We start from the raw sequence: 23162 nt of genomic DNA, 5'->3' as shown, positions 1-23162 counted from the left end.
CATATGACAAAAGATCAAGTCAAAAGACTAGAATTCTTCTGCTTGGAAGAAAAGTCAGAAGAGGGAGAGGAGAAAGGTCTATAAAATAACAAATGGTGCAAACAAGAGTAAACAGAGAATGATTCTTTGTGGGTTTTCACCATAAATATATTAAATGATAGCCAGGGACGTTATCAGACAGAAGATTCAGAACAACTAAAAGAGCTCTTTTGTGTACTCAAAATCGAGTTAAATGTGGAATTTGTTGCCTTTGGATATTGCAGAGGCCAAAGTATAAATGAGTTCAATGAACAATCAGACAACTTTCCAGAGTCCATCTGAAGCTTGTGCAAGCCTCAGCTCACGAACGTCCTCAAACACCAGCCTGCTGCAAGCAAGGGTAGGAGACCCTTTCCTATATGCTTCTGCCCTAGTTTTGGCTGGGATAGAGTTAATTTTCTTCCTAGTAGCTGGTGCAGTGCTGTGTTTTGGATTTAGGATGAGAATAATTGCGATAACACACTGATGTTTCAGTTGTTCCTAAGTAGTGTTTACACTAAGTCAAGGACTCTTGAGCTTCCCCTGCTCTGCCATGTGCACAAGAAGATGGGCTGGGACAGTTGACCCCAACTGTCCAAAGGGATATTCCATACCATAGCACACCATGCTCATCATATAAACTAAGAGAAAACTGGCCAGAGGGGCCCCTGCTCGGGAACTGGCTAGGCATCGGCTGGCAGGTGGTGAGCAACTGCACTGTGCATCACTTATTTTGTATAACTGTTTATTATTATTATTATTATTTTCCTTCCTGTGCTATTAAACTGTCTTTATCTCAACCCACAGATCTTCATTACCCCACCCCAATTCTCTCCTCCACCCCACTGCAGGGGGGAGTAAGTGAATGGCTGTGTGCTGTTTAGCTGCCTGCTGGCTTAAACCATGACAGTCCTTTCAGTGCCCAACATGGGGCTCCATGGGTTGATATAACGACAAATCTGACCAGAGCAGTTTAGAACAAATTTGTTATGAACATTCATTATATTAGTTTGATAGTCACTGGTCACAACATTGATTAATTTGCTCTCAAAATTGTTGTGCTTGTTCTCAGGGGTGCATTATACAACATCTTACTTGCCGACACATTCCCTGTTGTGCTGTTTATCACCACTGGGAGCTGTGTCAAGGTTATCGTTTTGCTGCACTGTGTAACACTGGCTTATGATATGATAAAACGGCTGGTCATAAGACAAATCTGGTATGTGTACTCAGCACTGCCGTCATCTCCGTCCTTCAGGAGCCATCTCTTGGAAACTATTAATAATTACACTTTTTACCTTTTCTCCTCAGAGAGGCAATTTACAGGGGAAATACCTTCCCCTTCCCCTCTGGGCTAGTTACAATAACTCTTGAGAATTTTTAATATCCTTGGGATGTTCAAACTGGCATGTTCCTGTTGCTCCTACTCCTGAATGTGTTTCAGGTCTTGTTTAAACAGCTATTTAAGAATACCACCCAGAGATCTACCCCGAGGCTGGATGGTTATGAGTAGCAGGGTATGTGGGATAGTATGGACAAGTACCTAGGATGGTGGGCACCTCCAGTGTTTTGGAACTTCATCCCTGAACAGGTGCAGAATCCTGAAAAACTAGTAAAGTATTTGGAAGAAGTCTGCTGTCACCCTGGCAACTCCAGAGAGACACAAATCACTGCAACATGCTGGGACCTGGCCATGCCTACCAAGCCCTGTTCAACGCTATTCAGTACCCTCCAGGGGAAGAGAAGGTCTCTGGATCTGACAACAAAGCAACAGGCATGGCGGCTACTCCAACCTCAGCAACAGGCACTGCAGCTGAACCAGAGAATCAACCTGCGCTGGTATCAGTCACCCCTATACACAGGAAGAAATCTTGGAAGTGAAAGTCAGCTCATTTAGTAAGGGATGACAAAAAAGCAAGGTCATCATGAGGAAGAGGCAGAATTCATTAACAAGGTGGTAGCCACCTGACCCCTGTCCCTGAGTGATCTGTGAGATATGCAAAAATATTTTGGCCATCATCTAGGTAAGCACTTTGTCACCTGGCTGCTCCAATGCTGGGATAACGGGGCCAGTAGCCTGGAATTAGAGGGCAAGGAAGCCGAGCAGCTGGGATCCCTTTCTAGGGAAGGGGGCATTGACAAAGTGATTGGAAAAGGGGCATGAGCCCTCATCCTCTGGAGGCCACTGCTGTCTGGTGTGAAGGAAAGGTATCCCTTCAAGGAATATGTTATATATTGCCCATCACGGAAAGAGATTTCCTCAGGTACTGGATATGAGCCGTGCTGGAGGTAATTTATAGTGACCTGGACAAAAAGCGATTATCCAAAGATCTAGATGCAGTCCGGTGCACTCAACCTACGTGGCAGAAGTTTGTACAGAGCACACCATCATTACATGCCAAATCACTGGCAATGCTGGCCTGGAAATACGGAGAGGAACCAACAGTGGATGAATTGGCTGGCCAGCTCCAGCAGTACAAAGAAAATGTTTCTTCCTCCCTCATCTCAGTTGTGAGGAAACTGTCCCAGAATGTCCAGCAGCTAAAAAACAACAGGTCCTTCTCCTCACCTGTATGGACCAGTATCTCAGCTAGTAGGAGTAAGTGTTCCTCTGCTCAAGAAAGAGGAGACAGAATACACACCACGGAACGCTCTATGGTTTTACCTGCATGATCATGGAGAGGACATGAGGAAGCAGGAAGGAAAAATCTACCTCGACCCTAGAGGCACCGGTACGTGAATTGCAAGGAAAAACAGCCACAAAAGAGGGTTCATCCAGGAAAATTGCTGCTCCAGTTTCCAGTGGGCAGTTCCCCAGACAGAACAGAAGGGCCGATCTCACTTGTGATCTTAATGAAGGGACTTCTGACTCATGTTTACAAGAAGTGAGTAATGAATACTATGATCAGGACTAGAGGGGCCCTGCTTCCAGCCAGGTGGAAGAAAGGGACAACTGGGTTTACTGGACTATGTGGATCCGATGGCCTGGCACGTCCGACCCACAGGAGTATAAAGCTTTAGTGGACACTGGTGCACAGTGCACCCTAATGCCGTCAAGCTATACAGGGGCAGAACCCATCCGTATTGCTGGAGTGACAGGGGATCCCAACAGCTAACTGTATTTGAGGTTGAAGTGAGCCTAACTGGGCTGAGTGGCAAAAGCACCCCATTGCGCCTGGCTCCATGCATCCTTTGCATAGACTACCACAGGAGAGGGTATTTCAAGTGACTTGGAAGAACAATGATTTTGAGTGGAGCCGTGAGCAACAACGAGCCTTTGAATAAATTAAACAGGAGATAGTTCATGCCATAGCTCTTGGGCCAGTCCAGGCAGGACAAGATGTAAAAAATGTGCTCTACACCGCAGCCAGGGAGAATGGCCCTACCTGGAGCCTCTGGCAGAAAGCACATGGGGAGACCTGAGGTCAACGCCTAGGGTTTTGGAGCTGTGGATACAGAGGGTCCGAAGCCTGCTATAATCCCACTGAAAAAGAGAGATACTGGCAGCATATGAAGGGGTTTGAGCTGCTTCAGAAGGTTGGTACTGAAGCACAGCTCCTCCTGGCACCCTGACTGCCAGTGCTGGGCTGGGTGTTCAAACGGGGGGGGACACGACTCCTCTACACATCATGCAACTGATGCTACATGGAATAAATGGGTTGCACTGATCACCCAGTGGGCTCGAGTAGGAAACCCCAGGTGCCCAGGAATCTTGGAAGTGATTATGGACTGGCCAGAAGGCAAAGATTTTGGATTATCAGCAGAGGAGGAGGTGACACGTGCTGAAGAAGCCCCACTGTGTAACAAACTGCCAGAAGATGAAAAGCAGTACGCCCTGTTCACTGATGGGTCCTGTCATCTTGTGGGAAAGCACCAGAGGTGGAAGGCTGTTGTATGGAGTCCTATATAACAAGTAGCAGAAACTGCTGAAGGAGAAGGTGAATCAAGCCAGTTTGCAGAGGTAAAGGCCGTCCAGCTGGCCTTATACATTGCTGAATGGGAAAAGTGGCCAGTGCTCTATCTCTATATTGACTCCTGGATGGTGGCAAATGACCTGTGGGGCTGGCTACAGCAGTGGAAGCAAAGCAACTGGCAGCGCGGAGGCAAACCCATCTGGGCTGCCACATTGTGGCAAGATATTGCTGCCCGGGTAGAGAACCTGGTTGTAAAGGTACGTCACGGGGATGCTCATGTCCCCAAGAGTCGGGCCACTGAAGAACATCGGAACAACCAGCAGGTGGATCAGGCTGCCAAGATTGAAGTGGCTCAGGTGGATCTGGACTGGCAGCATAAGGGTGAATTACATATAGCTTGGTGCGCCCATGACACCTCAGGCCATCAAGGAAGACATGCAACATACAGGTGGGCTTGTGACCGAGGGGTGGACTTGACCATGGACGCTATTGTGCAGGTTATCCACGAAGATGAAACATGCTGCAATCAAGCAAGCGAATTGGGTAAAGCCTCTGTGGTATGGGGGATGGTGGCTGAAATATAAATAGGGGGAGGCCTGGCAAATTGACTGTATCACACTCCCACAAACCCGCCAAGGCAAGCACCACATGCTCACCATGGTGGAAGCAAATACCGCATGGCCAGAACCATATCCCGTGCCCCACGCCACTGCCCAGAACACTATCCTGGGCCTGGAAAACCAAGTCTCATGGCAACATGACACCCCAGAGAGAATTGAGTCAGACAACGGGACTCATTTCCAAAACAACCTCATAGACACCTGGGCCAAAGAGCACGAGATTGAGTGGGTGTATCACATCCCCTATCATGCACCAGCCTCCAGGACAGTCAAATGATACAATGGGCTGTTAAAGACTACACTGAGAGCAATGGGGGGGTGGGACGTTCAAACACTGGGGTACACATTTAGCAAAAGCCACGTGTTTAGTCAATACAAGGGATCTGCAAATCAAGCTGATCCTGCCCAATGAAAGACTTTAAATACTGGAGAGGGGGATGAAGTCCCTGTAGTGCACACAAAAAATATGCTGGAGAAGACAGTCTGGATTACTCCCATCTCAGGCAAAGGCAAACCCATTCATGGGACTGCTTTTGCTCAAGGACCTGGGTGCACTTGGTGGGTGATGTGGGAGGATGCGTACCTCAAGGGGACTTGATTTTGGGTGAAAATAGGCAGTGAACTGAATTGTATGATGTTAATTGCTATATAATACTGTATATGTATGTCATCACTTCTACGGTTGCAATATGCCATATCAACAGTATTACAGTAAGAATGACCCAGACTAATAAAGAATGAACTCTGATGAAAACAGAGCAAAGCACAGTGATAACAGAACCAGAACTGGCTTCACCATGCAACAATCCACCACATGCCATCTCTCCTGCCCTGAAGGACTTTATGACAGATGGAGCCCAAGGACATGGACTACGTGAACACAATGAACGTTTTATAGGGAATGATATCTGCATGTATATATCAAAAGACAGGAAAAGTAGGGATGATTAACTGGAATGTATTGGAAAGTGTGGGACCTGGGCATGAGGTAGATGGTATAGAATAAGGGGTGGATACTGTCCTGGTTTTGGCTGGGATAGAGTTAATTTTCTTCCTAGTAGCTGGTGCAGTGCTGTGTTTTGGATTTAGGATGAGAATAATTGCGATAACACACTGATGTTTCAGTTGTTCCTAAGTAGTGTTTACACTAAGTCAAGGACTCTTGAGCTTCCCCTGCTCTGCCATGTGCACAAGAAGATGGGCTGGGACAGTTGACCCCAACTGTCCAAAGGGATATTCCATACCATAGCACACCATGCTCATCATATAAACTAAGAGAAAGCTGGCCAGAGGGGCCCCTGCTCGGGAACTGGCTAGGCATCGGCTGGCAGGTGGTGAGCAATTGCACTGTGCATCACTTATTTTGTATAACTGTTTATTATTATTATTATTTTCCTTCCTGTGCTATTAAACTGTCTTTATCTCAACCCACGAACCTTAACTTCACACACGCACACCCCCCCACACCCCCAGCCACCCACCCTACTGCAGGGGGGGAGTAAGTGAATGGCTGTGTGGTGTTTAGGTACTGGGTTAAACCACAGTTCCCCACAAACCTCCTCTGCTGTCCACCAGCAGCACAGCAGGCTGTGTGGATCCATGGCTTGACTGACGACCATAGGCTTACGCTGGCTAAGCTCCTCCTTCGTTAATAAGCAGACAGAACAGCTCCCACTGAAATGAACAGCTGAGCCGCATCCTGCGACCCAAAACACATACAGCAGCACATGGCACAGCGCTAACGAGGCCATGCTTTGGCACAGTAACACTCCCTGATAAACCTACCCCACACTGGTACAAGTCTGATACATCCTTCTGCCAAGCCAAGATAAGAGACACAACACCAACAGGACCCTGCCTATTAAGAGACACTGACAAATCTTCAATACACTTCCACTGTGTAATTACAAATCTGCCCTTGCATATTCTCATATTTAGGGGAAAGTAAACCAACATATTAAATAACCGAACTGTGGTGTGACCAGCATCATATTCTCCAACTATCAGCCAACTGTTTTGTTTCTTCCTTGCTAACTCCAAGTATGACTTCAAGATAGGAGGGGAAAAAAAAAAAAAAAAAAAAAAAAAAATCAACCGTGCATGCTACTTGCTATCTGCGCAAAGGATGTACTAACATTACTTACTTCCAATTACACTGGTTACCTCCCCTTTGTTTAAGATTATTACTTCCTCAGGCAAAGCGCAACAACCCACTGTAACATCAAAAACATACTGATGTCCACTCCACAAACATATTGGTGTTTACACCACACTGCAATGGGTTCAGGAGCACACGAACATGAGTTGCTCATCTCAGCTGAGATGCATCTCTTTGCACAAACATAAGCAAATCCCATGAGTATGCCTTAAGGAAAGGATGTTAGTCTCGTTCCTTTTTGGGAGGAATAAAATAGGAAATACAAGCTCAGAGAAACAGGCTGAGGTTCGCATTACACTTTCATATACACTCCCTCCCTCTCTCTAGCAGCCATTACAACTAACCCTTCTTGCAATGCTCATGAAGCACAAGCATTATTTTTAATAGGCTGATGTTTCATTTCAGCATCATCTTACAAATTTATCCTCTCGTTCTCTTCTTCAAAGATTTTTTTGCAGGCTTAAGCTCTAAAGAGAGAAAGCATGCAGATCTGGCAACTACTCTAAAACAGGGGAGGGCTTGTTTGCATCTTCAGAGTTTCATCCTTGTAGGAAACAAAAAGGAAACCCACCACGGGCCAAGATACCCCCAAGTGAGGGGCAAAAAGCAAAGCAGAAACCACAACACATATGAAGGAAGTCTTACCTCTGCTGCCATGAAAGCCAAGGTGTGCATGCCATGGGTGTAGCCAATAATACCACAGACAACTGCTAATCCACAGCAGGACAGGAGCATGGCTATAAGCAGGGTCAGGACTCTGATGTGGCTGCTCATGGGTGTGGTAGGAGAAAAGGAAAGCTGCAACACAAATACATAAATATGTAAAAGGTTTAAAGGAGTACTTCAACCACCCTGCCTTCCATAGTCACCTTGTCAAACAAGGCCTCATTCAGGAAAAACCTTTTGCTTTCTAGAATAAAACCAATTTCAAGACCTCAACCACGCAATGTAGTAATAAATGATGCAGAGTAAAGCTAAAACCACACACCATCCCAAAGTCTCGCTCATATCGCTGTCATTTACATTCACCAGGCTTTTAAAGCCAGAAGGGATCATTATAATCGTTTGACCTAATGTTTAGATCACCTCTGCAAGAAAACCAGGGACACTTTTTCATACAGTAGTTTCTGGATCAAATCCACAGCACCTCCTCAGGATGAACACACATTTTAGAAAAACACCCAGCCTTAATATACAGTCGTTGGGCAATGAGAATAATTGTTCTGCCAATTTTTCACCTTACAGTTGATCTGAATTTGTCCAGCTTTATCTTCCAGCCTCTAGTTCTTACAGCGTAATTTTCCTTTGGAAGAAAGACCTATCTCCCCCAAAAATTTAAGTTGCAGCTAGAGACTGTTGGACAGAGTCTACTGAAAATAGCTGTCTCATTCCATAACATACAGCATATTGATTCCCTAAACTACCTTAACAGCAGGCTACACCTAGGCCATCTAAATCAAAGACAACCTAAGAGGCAAAGTATTTAGGTGGTTTATCCCCTTATTTCCAGGGCAGGAAGGGGGAGAACAGGACAAGGAAAGAAGGAGTTGCCCAAAGATTCACTCTGGTCCGACTGATGAATTTGACTCTCATGTTTTGTTTTTCAATTGGTTCTTTCTTGCTTGTTTATATCTGGTTCAGTTCCACATCCCCGAGTTTGCAAAGCAGATCACACAAGTACCATTTGTCCAAGTAAAGAATTACGATACATGCTCTGAATGCAGAAGGAATATAACAAGGATTTCTTCCCACGAGCTTTGTTCTTTTACAGCTTTCTGAACAACGCTAAAAATACCAGATGACTGCGTTGTTCACTGCTGTATCAATTTTCCTAACCCCAACCAATCTATTTTTGAGATCAGTGCTTAGCTACTTGTGAATTAACAGGCCTTACTGGATATAAATAAAAAAAAACACTGCAAAGCACAGAGGTACCAAAAGGACCTTCATGGATTCAGTTCAGTTCAAACTTTTATTCCAGGACAGAGGAGCTGAGGAAACTGCATGTGTATTATAGATGTTTAAAAGGCAAGATTTACTGTTCAAATTCCAGTTCCTTCTTCCTTGCCTAGCCTTCAATTTCTGCATCCCTGCTGAATTTATTCCTGGTATTGACAGAAACTGGAATCTAGCTTATGGAGAAAGTTGCACTGTGGATTGTAAGGACATTGGCAGTCAACATTTGGTAGATGTAAACGCGCTTGAAACCTGAGCACAGATTCCACAGAAACAGGCTTTGCAGATACCAAATACCAATACCAAAGGGCACCAATCTAAGGGATGTTCTGCTGTCAAGATTTCTTCACTAAGGCAAGCTATGAAGACATCTCACGGAGTTATGTAACAGTAATTACAGGGCACATATAAGGTGCAATTCATCAAAGAAAATAAGTATCTTCAGTTCCATTTGTCTGATGGGAAAACCGAAGGAGTAAGATTGACACTGCACTTTAAAGCAAGTATTTGAAGCTACTGGGAGGTGCACGTGTACAGCACCGCAGGATGGGAAAATGGTCTAAATGATCTGTTTGCAACCTATCATGAACCACTGCCCAAACCAGAAACAGAATTTGCATGTCCCAAAAGACAGCCCTTAATCAAAACTTACATATTCAAAGCGATCCTTGCAGAGCTGAACCATAAGATGAAGAAACACAAGTCCAGAGAACCAGAGGCACCACATCACCACTTCTTCCACTGTCTGAACATTCAGCACACCAAAAATGAAGATGAACTTGTAGAAAATGAAATTCCAGAATTTATCTTTGAGATGCTGTAAAGGAAGACATTTGGTTACTGTAGCGAAAGCACTGACAATCCACACGCAGGGGTGACAAGGAGGGAAAAAGAGAAAGATAAAAACCAAGATGGAAGTAGAAATGTGACAATACCTTAGCAAAAGCCTGCTGCGTGCATATCTTGAACAGTATTTGTTACCCTTACTGAATGAAAAACCTACTAGAAGTATTAGCAGTCCTCAGTATCTATCTAGTCTTTTGTACCACCATGGCATAACTGTGCAACACAGCACACAACGTAGTTTCCTGCCACACTTCTAGAACAGTGCTTAGCACAAAGCAAGTTTGATCTCAGTTTGATTCTCCATGCCCAAGCAGGACAGCTTCTGTGTTCTCTTTGCTAGAGGAACTGCCACAGTTAGTTAGACAAGATACCCAAATAGCCCAGCACCTTGCTTCCAAAAACCTGCCAAAAAGTACAAATGATTAAGAAAAGATTACAAAGTCCGCTCTTAAAAAGCACATCATCAACAGTGGAGAACGTGATGGATGAGCAATGAGAAAAAAATTATTCCCACGCACATGCAGTATGAAAGAAACAATATAACGGTCTCAAGCGGCAGATAGCAAGCCAGCTTGTTGGGGGTAAAAAAAATATATGAAATAAAATGCTTTGTTGAAGACCACGATGAAATCACCAGTCTAGTTAAGACAGGCCCAGAATTCCTTCATGATGCTGCCATTTTTGGTTTGCCAATATTAATAACCAGATTTCCTTTACATGAGAATTGAAGCATACTCCCACTGTCCAAATGCATGTGGATCCGCACGGTTACTGCTTTCCACTTCAGTTTTTAAGAGGGTAGAGAACATCCTGGAAATTATCAGTGGTTAAAATTCCACATCCTTATAGTCAACACAGACTGGAAAGAAAATCTGACCCACTGCAGTCTGAGAGTGCCTTGTTTTTAATACACTTCACTCAGAGGCTCTACTGGGTGTGAATCACAAATACAATAGGCTTTGAGAGATTAACAGCTATTAACAAAGCTTTTTGTGCCTCACTTCTGCATGTCACAAATCCCCTTTTTTCCTAAAGAACTGCATTTACACATTTTTTTAAAATACATGAACACGCTTCAAACCATTGCTACTGCAAACAGACAGAGCAACTTATGCATCTGCCTTTCTTCTTTAAAAAAAAAATATAGACACTATTCAAACCACTGCTGCTGCTTTTATCTTCTGCAGGAACCTTTTTTAAAGGAAGTTTTTAAAAAGCCTGGGCTTTAATTGTCCTCTTGCTGAACTTTTAAAAACATTCTCACCTAGCCCAAGAGCAGGACTAAACAGCTTGAGCTTTCTGCCCTGCTTACTTCCTTTCTCTGGGCTTATGCCTGCCTACTCCCTCTTTCACCTGAGGGCAGATAAACCATCCACTCAGTGTCTGAGGATGGAACGCACTTCTCCAGCAGCCAAGGCACAACAGAAGGTACAAGCAAGAACTCAGACTGCCAGCGCTGATAACTAACTACGGAACGTGCTGGAGAATGCTGCTAAGCGCAAACTGAATAGAGCAGAACACTTTATAAATATTCTGAAATGAGGGTGCGCTTGTAAGAAATCTTACTAAATTCATTAAGGAAGCAGGATTTTCAAGTTGACCGTAGGCTTATAAAATCCAATAGCAACAACAAGAAAGAAGAGTTCCCTTCAGAAATAAACTGGAATCTTGTGACTGTGGGTATCCTAGCTAACCGTGAAGGGTTTCTTGGGCACATTGTTTTCTACCTGGTTTTACTGGACAGCATTTTCAAAGGCGAGAAGTATAATGCTAAGGTTCTAAAAAAAAGTTGTTCTAAAATTCACTTTTCTTGTGTACTTTCAAGTAATTCCATAGCGAAAACCACACCAGTCGTATACAAAGAAATTATGAAACACCACAGAAATCCAAACCAACAAAGGTCTGCCATACCTGCCTCTCACTGACACGAAGAGGACCGAACACCATACACTGGATTAGCTTAGCAACCAACATCAGAAAACAGCAGGCAGTGTTCACTAGCACCTGGAAAGAAATAAAGCAGTCAGCGACAAAGACTTTTGCCCTATTTAGAAAGAGAGAGAGGGAGAGGAAGGGGAAGAACGAGTCTAACAAAACCTACCATTGTTCACAGAATAGTTTTAGGGTGGGGTTTGGGGTTTTTTTCGGTGAAATTTAAGCCTGGCCTCTTCCAAGACATGACAGTAGCTGATAAGTAACTGAACTTTTTTCTAGAAATACTAACACAGTCTGTTTGATACATCATAGATCCAACAAACAAACCTACCTCTCCAAGACAAATCGTTTCATATAGATTAGCTAACCTGAGCACCAAGAAACATGGGGACAAAACCTACAGATCACCGAGATGAGATGCTCATTTTGTTTAACATACGACAGATGAGAAAACTCCAGTTTGAATCTGTTGTTACAGGAACAAGGCTCAGACGTTGTCTCAAAACATACTGAATAATGCACACTCCTCCTGTAACAACACTGCTTAAATCCTTCTTGGAAAACTGCTTTAAAACAAAGCGGCAAGAAGCAGAACACAGGGTCCTGGGAAAACTGCTTCTCGCGTCTAACAAGACACTTGTAATTAACTTTTGACCTACAAAGAACACTAAAAAGGGGGGGGTGTGATGAAGCAGCCTCACCCTGTCATTTCTAAAGGACATAGAATAAACTTTTCCAAGACTCTTAATTTAAGGTCCTGAGACCAAGTTTCAAGAGGCTGAATGTGCTCGGTATAGTCAAAACTCAGCGCCTCAGTCAGGCAAGCATGTTGTAAAGCTGATGTCCAATTAATACCACCTTTGACTGACAGACGCATAAATATTCAACAGCAATCGCTCTGCTAGGTTTTGATATCCCCTTCTTAGCCATATTTCAGCTACAGAAATTACTGAGCCAAGGTTCATATACCACCACCAGGTTTGAGTTTCAAGAGCTACAGAAAATTGTTTTTCATTTTTTTTCTTAAATGGTGAGAATGCTTCTTCTTACATGCACGACTTTAAATGTTATTAAAAAAAAAAAAAAAAAAAAAGGCGAAGCTTGGGCTTTTGAATGCCTGGTGGCTTCTCACACAGATTTCTAGCTGACCAGAACAGGCAGTGCTTCGAGAAGTGGGAGCACAGCACCCACCAGGCTTAGCAGCAAAACCCCACCAAGAGCTTCCCCCAAAACCCAGCCAGGGCGAGAGGGGGACGCTCAGGGACGACTTCTGACCCAAGCTTAACTTTTCGGGCGCTGGGCTTTATCGTAGACCTGAAACCAGTCCGGCCGGGAGGGAGGGAAGGAAGGAGGGAAGGCAGAAGAGCGGCTGCGGCCGCGGCCCGGGGAGGGCAGGAGGTGCCTCCGCCGGCGGCCGGCGCCCCCTCCCCAACAACAACGACTACTCAAGCAACAACAACCACCAAACGACGCCTCCGGAGCCCGCCGAGGGGCCCGCCCGCTCTCTCCCCGCCGCCCAGCCGCCGTGAGGTGCCAGCAGAGGCCGCTCCCCCGCCGCCCCGGGCTCCGTCTCCGCCGCAGGCCGCGGGGCCCGCCGCACCGCCCCGCTCCGCCCGGCCCGGGGCTCACCCAGACGCAGAGGCTGTCGGACAGCAGGTAGTAGGCGAGGTCCAGGGCCCGCGGCCCGCCGCGGTGCGGGAGCTCGGCCGGCTCGTTGCCTGCCGCCCCGCCGGGGCCCTGGCTGAGGGCGCGGTAGGCGCTGAGGCCGGTGCCCAGCAGGGCCAGGGCGCTGAGCGCCGTGTAGGTACGGAGGCTGGGCCAGGGGAAGCGCTCCAGGAACAGCAGCGGCATCGCGAAGCCCTCGCCGCCGCCTCGGCCCGCCGCGCTTCCCCGCGCTCCTGCGGCCTAGCGCCCGCCCCGCCGCCCCTCCTCCCCGGGGCCGGGCCGTCCCCGCCGGAGGCCGGGGGAAGGAAAGGGAACGGACCCAAACCCCGAGCCCCGCCCCGCTCCCCCGGGCGCTGAGTCACAGCCGGGGCCGTGCGGGGAGGAGCGGGGCCCCGAGCCCCGCCCGCACCGGGGCTGCCGCCACACCACCGCGGGCTGCGGGAAAGGAGGGCTTCGCCGTCGGGCACCCCGACACGAGCCGGTCAAAGAGGAGCGCGGGGAGCTGATGCCGCCCTCGCAGCACTCCCACAGGCAGCTCGGGACAACAACGGGTCTAACTCCCGTCGCTGCGTGCTGCTTTGAAAGATGAGGGATGCTGTTAAACACCAGGCCGTGACAGCAGCGCTCTCTTGTCCTTGTAGCCCCCGACTTCCAAACCTCTGCCTTCCCTCACTTCCCCACGCCAGAACCATTCTGTTCTCAAAACCCCTGATAGCTTTACCTGATGGAGAGAATAGTTACCTAAAGAACATACATTTTGCTAACCATACATCCAGGCCTTCCATCTGTAGTGAAGTGTATTGAAGCGTAGTGAAGAATTCACCAAAGCGAAGAGCACTACCATTAAATTTTCCACTATTCTTTCAGTATCCATCCCATAATGCACAGCTTCAATCTGACCGAAGCAACAAGCTGTCGCAGTTGTTCTGCACACAGCATACCAGCACAACTGGCAATGGAGCCAACCGCTTCGGCCAGTTTCGGTTCTCGGCAGCACACGCTCTCTGACGATGCCTTCATAAACAAGGACCGCGCACAAGCAACAGTGCACCTTCTGGTCAGAGGCAGAATTTGGAAACAAGTCTTTAAAAGAGTTAAGCAAAAGTATGGAAGGCTAAAGGCAGTAGGAAGAGACATATCCACTGGAACTGATGTGTAGCCAAGCATGTTAAAAAAAAAAAAAACAAACAAACCCCAAACCACCAAACTATAAAGGTTGATATTTACTACCTGCAAGAGCATGAAACATTGAGGTGAGGAAGGAGGAGTATCCCTTGCAAGATGACCAGCACACTGATCTACAACCACTCAGGGTAACATGGAACCACTTGCATAGGGCATTAGCAAAACATTTAAACATGACCCAGATTCAGTCCCATAGCTCTAGAAAGTACAGAAAATTAATTTTACTTCCATATTTTAACAGAATTTGTTGGGCTGGTATTTTCTTAAGGGGGCACAGTGGGAGAAGATATTATTTGTATCTCCTCCGAGCCCTGTACAAACAGTAATGCTTCCAGCTCAGTTCTGATAAGCTTTGAACAAAGGCTATGCTTACCTTTAAGTACTCATACTTCCTCCGAACAGCAGCTCTGTTCTCTAAGTTAAGAGGACTCAAAATTATATTGCACCTACATACACTGTTTAATTCCTCCCTCAGACTAATTCCCTGCTCAGGGATGCAGATCAGAGCACCCAAACGATCCCTGAATGGGTTAGGCCCTCCTCTTGTTTCCAAGATCATCTGTATTCCTGAAACGAAGTAATAAAGTTTAAAATACACACCTATAAGCAGGAGACAACTAAAGAAAAAAAAACAAACCCAAGACAAACACAATCTTAAGCATTTTCTTTAATGTTGTACAAAAAAAATTTGGTGAGTATTACAATGAAAAGTGATTAAAACATTGACACCACATTGCCATCCTGCTACCTAAACAGTTGAGATTCACTTCTCTATTCATATGATAGAAAGTTTAGTGGCCTTCAGGAAAAGAATGATATTAAAAAAAAAAAGTCCTTGCATCACACGTATTCTTTTCTCTACATTTTAAAGCTGTGCTCACAGAGACGGCTTCTTCTATCAGGCTCTTCGGCTATATGGGAATTCAGTTGTAAATAAAGTTGAACCTAAAATTAAAAGGATTATACCAAGTGAGGGATTTTCATTCTTTTTATTGAAGTGACATTTTGGAATGGATAAGTAAATGTTTTGTTTCTGCTCTTGATAAGCCTCCATCTAACAGAACAACAGTGGATTATTTACTCAGCTTTATAGTGTAGCATCTTTTAACAGCCAACCCTACGCTAGCATTGCACAGCAATCTTTTAAGTTTGCAGAAGAACTCATTATTAACATTTCATGTCTTGAGAGCTTCAAAGATATGAAAATACCAGTGAGAGTTCTGTACCCCACCAGCAACTATTTCACAGCATTTCAGCTATCGGGGCAAACTTTCTACGCTCCCTGGGCAACAGAGGGACATGCTTAACAGAACAACTAATTCTCCTCAGCTAAGTTTCACCACAATCAGCGTTCAGACAGTGGAAGCAGACATCCACCTCATCCTCCAGGCATCCCTCCTTTGGACGTGTCTGTTGCACTGGTACCAAACTGGCATTTGGCTGTGTGATAGCCACTGTTTTGCTGGTACTTGGGAGAAAGTATCCGCTGCCCTTAGAGCAGGGGGAAGGGGAAACCCCCATAGCTACAATGGCCAAAATTGAGACTACACAGAGGAAAAAACACAGCACAATACAAGCCTGTCATGAGCAATACCAGTGCTGACATTCTGCCAACAGACTTTTTTCATCCAAGTAGGTGGATGACAGAACCTCTTCCCCGAGTAGCAGCTGTGGGATGGCTGGAATTCACGAACATTTGCTAGGTAACAGAAACCAGTAAGACTGGTGAGCTCTGGAGACCCGAGGTGCAAGTCGTTTTCAGGTAAGAAAGCCAAAGGGTGCGTACATTGGGGAAAGGAAGGAAAAAACACAGCTGTCCCTACAGATACTCATGTTATCAACATGCTACACGTTATAAACTCTACTACACAAGAGTCAAAAAAAAAAGCCCACCACATTTAATCAGCACAAAGCTGTGCTCACACACACATCTAATTCACCGCTTCAAACACGTATCTTGGCTTTTACTCTCACGCTGTCCCTGACACTTGCAAGAAGCTGTTTCTTAGCCTGTACACAGCTTCACCCTCACTATCTTTCATGTTTTCCTTTGCTACAACTGCTAGATAGGACTTTGGTGCTAGCAAGTGGCAATCGGTGCCTCTAAATTGTCCATCACACCTTGTCTGAGGCAGATTCTAAGCTCTTTGGGATAGCTGCAATCTTTCCACAGCTGATTTCTGTAGTGCCTAGTCTTGCTCTTGTGTTCCATAGCAAACATGTTCCCAAGAACTATAACACAAATAAATCACAATATACCTGCTCAGAAGTTGAGGAAGGCTGGAAATAATGGGTCCATACCCCGGTGCATTGTCATAGAGCTCAAACAATGGTGCAGCGACCAGCTTGTAATTTTTGGGGACTGCAAACAAAGCTAAAACCAAATACAAGTTGATTAATACGGAAAACCACCACACATTCAGCCAAGGTATCACCACCCCCCCCACCTCAAAACAAGCAGGAATGAGCATTTGCTAGGAACTCATGTTCAGAGGATCAGCTACCTTCAAAACCAGTATCAGCATTTAACTTTTTTACTGATCAACTACAAACTACTGCAAGCACATGACCACAAACTTGCTACCGCATTTCCTTGCATGAGATGCAAGCGTTCAGACAAGGTTATAAATACAATCTTGCAAGCAAACTCACCCTTTTCTTGAAGCTGGACCAAGAAAAGCTTTTTGTGCTCTTTTGGTTTTGTGATATGAGCTGGGATATAGGGATACTGGAAGAAAAAAAAAAAAACACAATAAAAATAGGTTGTACAGAGCTTTGAGAATATTGTGCAATCTTAAATGCCACTGTATAAATTAACAAGCACTGTGCAAGCCTTCAATGTGTTGTATGTTGTTCTTTCATAGCATCAAATAATAAAAACCACTTTTACAAGAAAGTACTCGGAAAGGAATGCTGTTGCTGTCACAACCGTTGACAGGATCTAAAGAGGTGCCAGTACTCCTGGGCAGTTAAAACAACCCAACAAGACAGAAGTCCGTAACAGCAAACTGAGCAAGAATTTTCAGTGTTAAAGCATTTAGAAATAGGGTAGCAAGACTATTTTATTCACAGGGCATCTGTTCCATATGCAGCAATGCAAGAGTTCCATTGTGGCTAAAACAGGAATTTAAATGGTGTGTCTGGCTCAGCACAGGACTGGTAGCTATCACATCCAGTGGCTTGTCACCCATCAGGACAGGGGTGAGGAGGAAGAGGGGAGTTACAAACTTTTTAGAAAAAGTTGGTCATTTCTCCTCAGCCACAGAAAGGAGATTAAATAAGTAAAAAGCTAGAAAAACTAACTGCTCATGCAGCAGGTACTCAAAGCCCACCTAGTAGGTTGAAGGCTTTGGGAAGAACAATCAATACATGACTGAAGAAGACAAAAGTCAGCAGAAGTACTCACCTGTGGAGGTTCAAAGTTGGGTCTCCACCAGTTCCCAATGCAGTCATCAATCACCCAGTCTTGCTGAACACCATCCTGACGACCCAGTATCTACCAAAAATCCAGTTACAGTCAAAACTCTAACTACCCCAAGTAAATTTTTTTTAGAAAGCATATACTGGGAGCATGAAGACTTGCTGTAATAAGGGCCTGATGTAGTTCACAGATGCTCTGGGACAGCTTTTAATAGAATTTTAGAGCATTTTTGTATAAAGTGGCATTTTTTAGTAAAAACCTCACCTGACAGGACAAGGACACTTTTGAGAGCATTTCAAATTCCATGCTGTATTCAGTTGAACCGAGTCCCATCAGACCAATGCGAAGATTGAAATGCACTGTTACGCTACCTGGCAGAATTAATTTGGGTTACTTGGCGAGCACGGAAGGTTAACTGGTGCATTGGGAAGACCATCTCAAAACAAGTCCTCATCAGTTGGGCTCCGCAACATATTTTATTGCCCATCTGCACGCTCACTTGCCTGAAGCCAGCCAAAAAGCAAAGCTGCAAATGAACACAGGACTTGAGCAGCAGCAGGGGGTCAGCCACTAGACCACTCTGTCACACCCTCATGGTGAAGACAAATGAAATGACTGCTTTATTTGTTAACTACCTGAAAACATCAACCACAGCATCAAAATAACAGAAGTGATAAGGAGGCTACTGTAGTGCTTTGGGCTTATTCTTTGAACTCTAAAATAATCCAACATTCCAGTATAGCAACATAACGAAGAAAAACAGACCTCTGTCATTAAGCGTTTGAGCCCTTCTACCTCATCTTCTCCTGGATTGAGTTCACCACCAGGTCTGTTGAAATAACCAATGATGAAAGCTAAAGTTACAGTTTTTATCACATATACCAACTTTCACAGGTGAGTTTCGATATGCTTCCAGGCAGGGAGTTACAAATTTACTCAAGGCCCTTAAGTCAGAAGTTCCAAACATAACTTCGCTGAATGGGAAGACAGTAGGATAGCTTTCACCAAAACCATAACTAAACTGGCTACTGTACAGCCCTTAAAAACAACACCTGTTATATAAAATACTTTAACTTCAGCAGGACAATGTATAACAATGTACATGATAATAACTTGGACACTTCTAATAATAATATAAAAGCACCAGAAGTTGAAAAAAAAGAGTTGTAAATACCGACCATATTTGTTCTTGTCTCAAAAACAGCACTCACTGAAGCACACAGGAAGCAGAAAACAAAACTCCTGTGAGGAACCATCCTGCATTTGATGCAAGGTTAATGAAAAAAAACCTATAAACACATTTTCATCATTACAGAGACTTGCAAAACTTTTAGACTCTAGCCTGTTTTGTCCACAAACATCCCCCAAATCAAGACATCAAAGAAGAATCTGGATATAAAGTTAGATTTCACACACGCACAAAATCGAGAGCAAACGATATAAATGTTAAAAACATAAGAGCACGAACACAAGCAGGATAACTTGAGACAAGTCAATCCCAAACAGTTTAAAAAAAGAAAACAAGCACCATTACCATCACTATGACTACATGATCCAAACGCTAAAATTTCCCTCGGCAGTGATAACCATGGAATGAACTGAAGCAATTTTCTCAAATTCAGATGCCTACCATTCTTGCTGTCCCCACCTCATCCCATAGTTTGCAAACAGATATCATTCTGCATTCACTGGGGTTTATTCCTTGAGCTCCACTTCACCATTTCTGCAGCCATAGCATAAACATATTTAAGCACACCACCTTTCACAGTATAAGAACAACGCACTAACTACTGATGAGTTTTGAAAACGATTTTACCATAGCAATGCACCATAACTAAGATTTCCAGTTGCTTCAAAACTGTCTCCCTACTCATGAGCAGAGTCGTACAAACACATTTTAGATGAAAACCCCACCATTCTAAAAAGTTTTCACAGACTGTGTCTTTGCAAGACACAAATGACATTCAAAACATCTATCAGTTAGCCACACTTTACCCTCCAGCCCACCTGTTTAGTGGTCTGTGGCAATAAACTAAAAGTTACATTCAAGAAACAGACACTTACAGCTTGAAAAAAGTTGTACCCAGCTGCAGTAACAGCACATGGGGCAGCCTGTGCTCGTGTACAATCAGAACCCCTTCCACTGTCCGCCTCATGCCAATCTTGTCAAATTCTTCCCTCATGCGCTGAAACCGAGCTGCCACGGAACTGTCCTTCTCATACAGGGGCTCCTTTGTACCAAATGTGTAATTTGTCAGAGGGTACCTGTAAGGCAAAGAAAATATGTTACTATACAACAAGAAACGTAAATTTAAGTCACTATGACACAGCATCTACCCTGAGGCAGAACCTCCTCTGACTGATGGAAGGGTAATTCATTCATAGCACTAGTCTAGTTGTTCTTGGTTGTGACTTATGGGGCCCACACTGCACAAAGATCTGCGCTACGCAAGTGCAGAAAGTCCTGCTGATCAACACGCTAGCGTGGTGCCGATTCAAAAGAAGGAAAGAAGCCCAGAAGAACCGGCAGCAACTGTTATTCAACAGCCACCCTATTTGATCGCCACACCACAGAGAAAAGGCAGCTGAGGCTCTGAGAGGAACCAGGAAAGGGACAGGAGAGAAAAGCTCTGCTGGGAAGGAAGGAAGCTGCACAGGACAGCGGGGGTTTTGTTTTTCCTGCGGAAGTAACGAAGAGTCTGAGAACTAAACTGTCAGAAGTGATTTTGTTTTGAAGTGGGAAATCAGACATCTGGATCACAGAAGTGGAGAAGTGAGGAGTGTCTACGTGCAGGGCTGGGAGCCTGGGGTAAGATCAAGAGTTTGAGCAGATCACTCTGTTGGGCTTTGCTGCTGGACCTCTGCCTCCTCTAGTGACAGTACAGTGGAAACTTGAGAGATTTCTCCAGGTAAGAAGGACTGAGAAGAGTCTGAAAAGAAAGCAAAGCTTAAGCAAAAAAATCAGTCAGTCCTAGAGAGCACAGAGGGCAACAGGAAAACAACAAAATCCAAGTAATGCAGAGCTGTGATAGCATGAGGCCTGGAGGGAAGACAGGGTCATCAGGCTAAGTCAAACAGTGAGAGGAAAATGGCTTCTGGGCAGAGCAGTAACAAGTTATCACCATGGCTTTGCTGACTTTTGGCATAAAGCAGCTAAATTAATGGAATAAATGACTGATTTAAAGGGAAATGTTTTTCTTGAGACTCATCTATTCCTTCTCCAATACTTAACTGTATCAAACTTGAGTTGTATACACTCTTCCCCTCCCTCAAATTCCCCCTCCCCCCAGATTTTCCACATTTTTAATAGCAAAGAAATCACAAGCCAGTTTCAGTTGTTAGAGCCTTTTCTCACATACACAAGTGAGACAAAACAACTAGTTCGCTAACTGCAGAAACATTTATTAGCAAGCTCCCCACTTCCCTTTCACTTAGAGCTTAGAATAATTTCCATTTTTAGATACACAGATAGCTTTATTAGTAATCTACTATACCAATCCATGCTATACTAATGTGTAGTCTGTACATCAAAACCCTTAGCCTATACTTTAAAAAAGAAATTATGGTTATAAGACAGCTTTCTGATGAGCCTTTTCTTCAGAAGCACCATAAAAATATTATAATCTCTGAAGCTCACATATGAACTTCCACAAGACTAACTGTAAATAAACACAGTTATACCAAAAAAATGCATATGAATCTGTGATTAATAGTCAATATTCAGTTTTAGCTGTCACAGTTAACATGTACGGTTTCTGCAACTTGACAGAGGTACTTAGCAAAGAATACAACCACCAGAGTTCACTGGAAGAAGACGAAGTACATGGCTTCTCATATAAAGTAAGTAAATATTTATTAGCAAATAGCTAGTGTCTATGACAGAAGTTTTCTCTGGTAGCAGCCACTCTAAATTTAAACTGCAGTACCTGCACCAGCCCAAACACCCAGCACACCCAACCATATCCCAGCCACTACACAAGGCGAGCCTATGGCCCATCCATGCCAGTGGCCTGTCTCTCCCTGCTACCAAAGGCAGACACCCATGAAGGAGCATACCAGGAGAGACACAGATACAACCTTCACCATGCCAAACACTCCCCAGCCCTGGGGTTCACCCTTCCCAAGTCAGGTGCTGTTTCTACCACAGAATCATTAAGGTTGGAAAAGACCTCTACAATCATCAAGTCGAACCGTCAACCCAACACCCCCATGCCTCCTAAACCATGGCCCCAAGTGCCACATCTACATGTTTTTTAACACCTCCAGGGATGGTGACTCCACCACCTCTCTGGGCAGCCTGTTCTAATGCTTGACCAATCTTTCAGTAAAGAAATCTTTCCTAATATCCAGTCTAAACCTCCCCTGATGCAGCTTGAGGCCATTTCCTCTCGTCCTACCACTAGTGACTTGGGAGAAGAGACCAGCACCCACCTCACCACAACCTCCTTTCAGGTAGTTGTAGAGAGCGATAAGGTCTCCCCTCAGCCTCCTCTTCCCCAGTCTAAACAGCCCCAGCTCCCTCAGACGCTCCTCATAAGACTTGTTCTCCAGACCCTTCACCAGCTTCACTACCCTTCTCTGGACACGCTCCAGCACCTCAGTGTCCTTCTTGTACTGAGGGGCCCAAAACTGAACCCAGTATTCAAGGTGCTGAACACAGTATTCAGTGCCGAGTACAGGGGCACGATCACTGCCCCACTCCTGCTGGCCACGCTATTCCTGATACAAGCCAGGATGCTGTTGGCCACCTTGGCCACCCGGGCACACTACTGGCTCATTTTATTTAGGGTATATGCTAAAGCATATCTACTAAACGCTCCACATCCCCCGGTGGCTGGCTTTCGGTACTCACGACACCGCTCAGTGGGGTGTTTCACAGTTTAACAGCATGCCTTGGGGGGGGGGGGGGGGTGGAGGGGTCCTCCAGAGCCCTCGCCTGCAGCCGGGGCTCCTCCGCCGCTTCCCTCTCAGCCCCCGCCTGGCGGCGAACCGGGACCCCAGACCGCCCTTCCGCGGCGGCTGCCAAAGGAAAACCCGCCCGAGGGGCGGCCCCGGGGTGCGCGGGAACGGGGTCGATAACGGGACGGGGCGGAACCCGGGGAGGCCCGCGCCGGCACTCACAAGTTGATGGTCCTCTCCAGCGTGAGCGGCTTCGTCTGTTGGATGTACTTGTTGCCGAACTGGTTCACCCCGCGGGGCCAGCCGGTCTGCGAACGGTTGGGCGGCACGACGGACATGGCGGCGGAGCGGGAGGCTGCGATGGAGCGGTCAGTGCTCAGCGGCGGGAACAGCCTCCGCCATCAAACGCCACGCTTCCGGCGCCACCATAGAGAGGAGCCGCTCTGCCTCCGTAGGGGGACGGCCCAGCCGCCCTCTCGCTGATATCCCTCTCATTGGTCAGAGGAGCGGTACCGCCCCCCGCGTGATCCTATTGGCCCGGCGGG

The 23162-nt window shown here is 45.5% G+C and overlaps 2 protein-coding genes across 2 annotated transcripts in view; both read right to left on the bottom strand.

The window, feature by feature from the left end:
- Positions 1-13414, bottom strand: part of AMFR (autocrine motility factor receptor) — a 37366-nt gene extending 23952 nt beyond the window's left edge. The window contains exons 1-4 of the mRNA XM_064459276.1: positions 13077-13414; positions 11424-11516; positions 9319-9483; positions 7356-7508 (exon numbers count right to left, since the gene is read on the bottom strand). Coding sequence (XP_064315346.1) covers positions 7356-7508; positions 9319-9483; positions 11424-11516; positions 13077-13298 — 633 coding nt within the window. The 5' untranslated portion in view covers positions 13299-13414. The remainder of the gene's footprint in view (positions 1-7355; positions 7509-9318; positions 9484-11423; positions 11517-13076) is intronic.
- A 1532-nt stretch (positions 13415-14946) lies between these two features.
- NUDT21 (nudix hydrolase 21) lies at positions 14947-23060 on the bottom strand. The gene is made up of 7 exons (XM_064459279.1): positions 22840-23060; positions 19783-19983; positions 18484-18547; positions 17704-17793; positions 16950-17025; positions 16557-16671; positions 14947-15242 (listed from the first exon to the last, which is right to left on the bottom strand). The coding sequence occupies exons 1-7, from the start codon at positions 22953-22955 to the stop codon at positions 15221-15223; spliced, it is 684 nt and encodes a 227-aa protein (XP_064315349.1). The 5' UTR covers positions 22956-23060; the 3' UTR covers positions 14947-15220.
- Positions 23061-23162: the final 102 nt, after the last annotated feature.

Source organism: Phalacrocorax carbo, chromosome 8 (assembly GCF_963921805.1).
Source record: "Phalacrocorax carbo chromosome 8, bPhaCar2.1, whole genome shotgun sequence".
Classification (NCBI taxonomy): domain Eukaryota; kingdom Metazoa; phylum Chordata; class Aves; order Suliformes; family Phalacrocoracidae; genus Phalacrocorax; species Phalacrocorax carbo.
This window is presented reverse-complemented; position numbering and strand designations above follow the sequence as displayed.

Bases quoted from the DNA above. Each gene is read 5' to 3' on its own strand.
- NUDT21 (XM_064459279.1), bottom strand. From the start codon at position 22,955: ATGTCCGTCGTGCCGCCCAACCGTTCGCAGACCGGCTGGCCCCGCGGG. The intron at 17,026-17,703 runs GTGAGTACTTCT...TTTTTCTTCCAG, and splicing joins CCAACTTTGAACCTCCACAG to TATCCCTATATCCCAGCTCA. The intron at 16,672-16,949 runs GTGAGTTTGCTT...ATTTGGTTTTAG, and splicing joins GGTCCAGCTTCAAGAAAAGG to CTTTGTTTGCAGTCCCCAAA.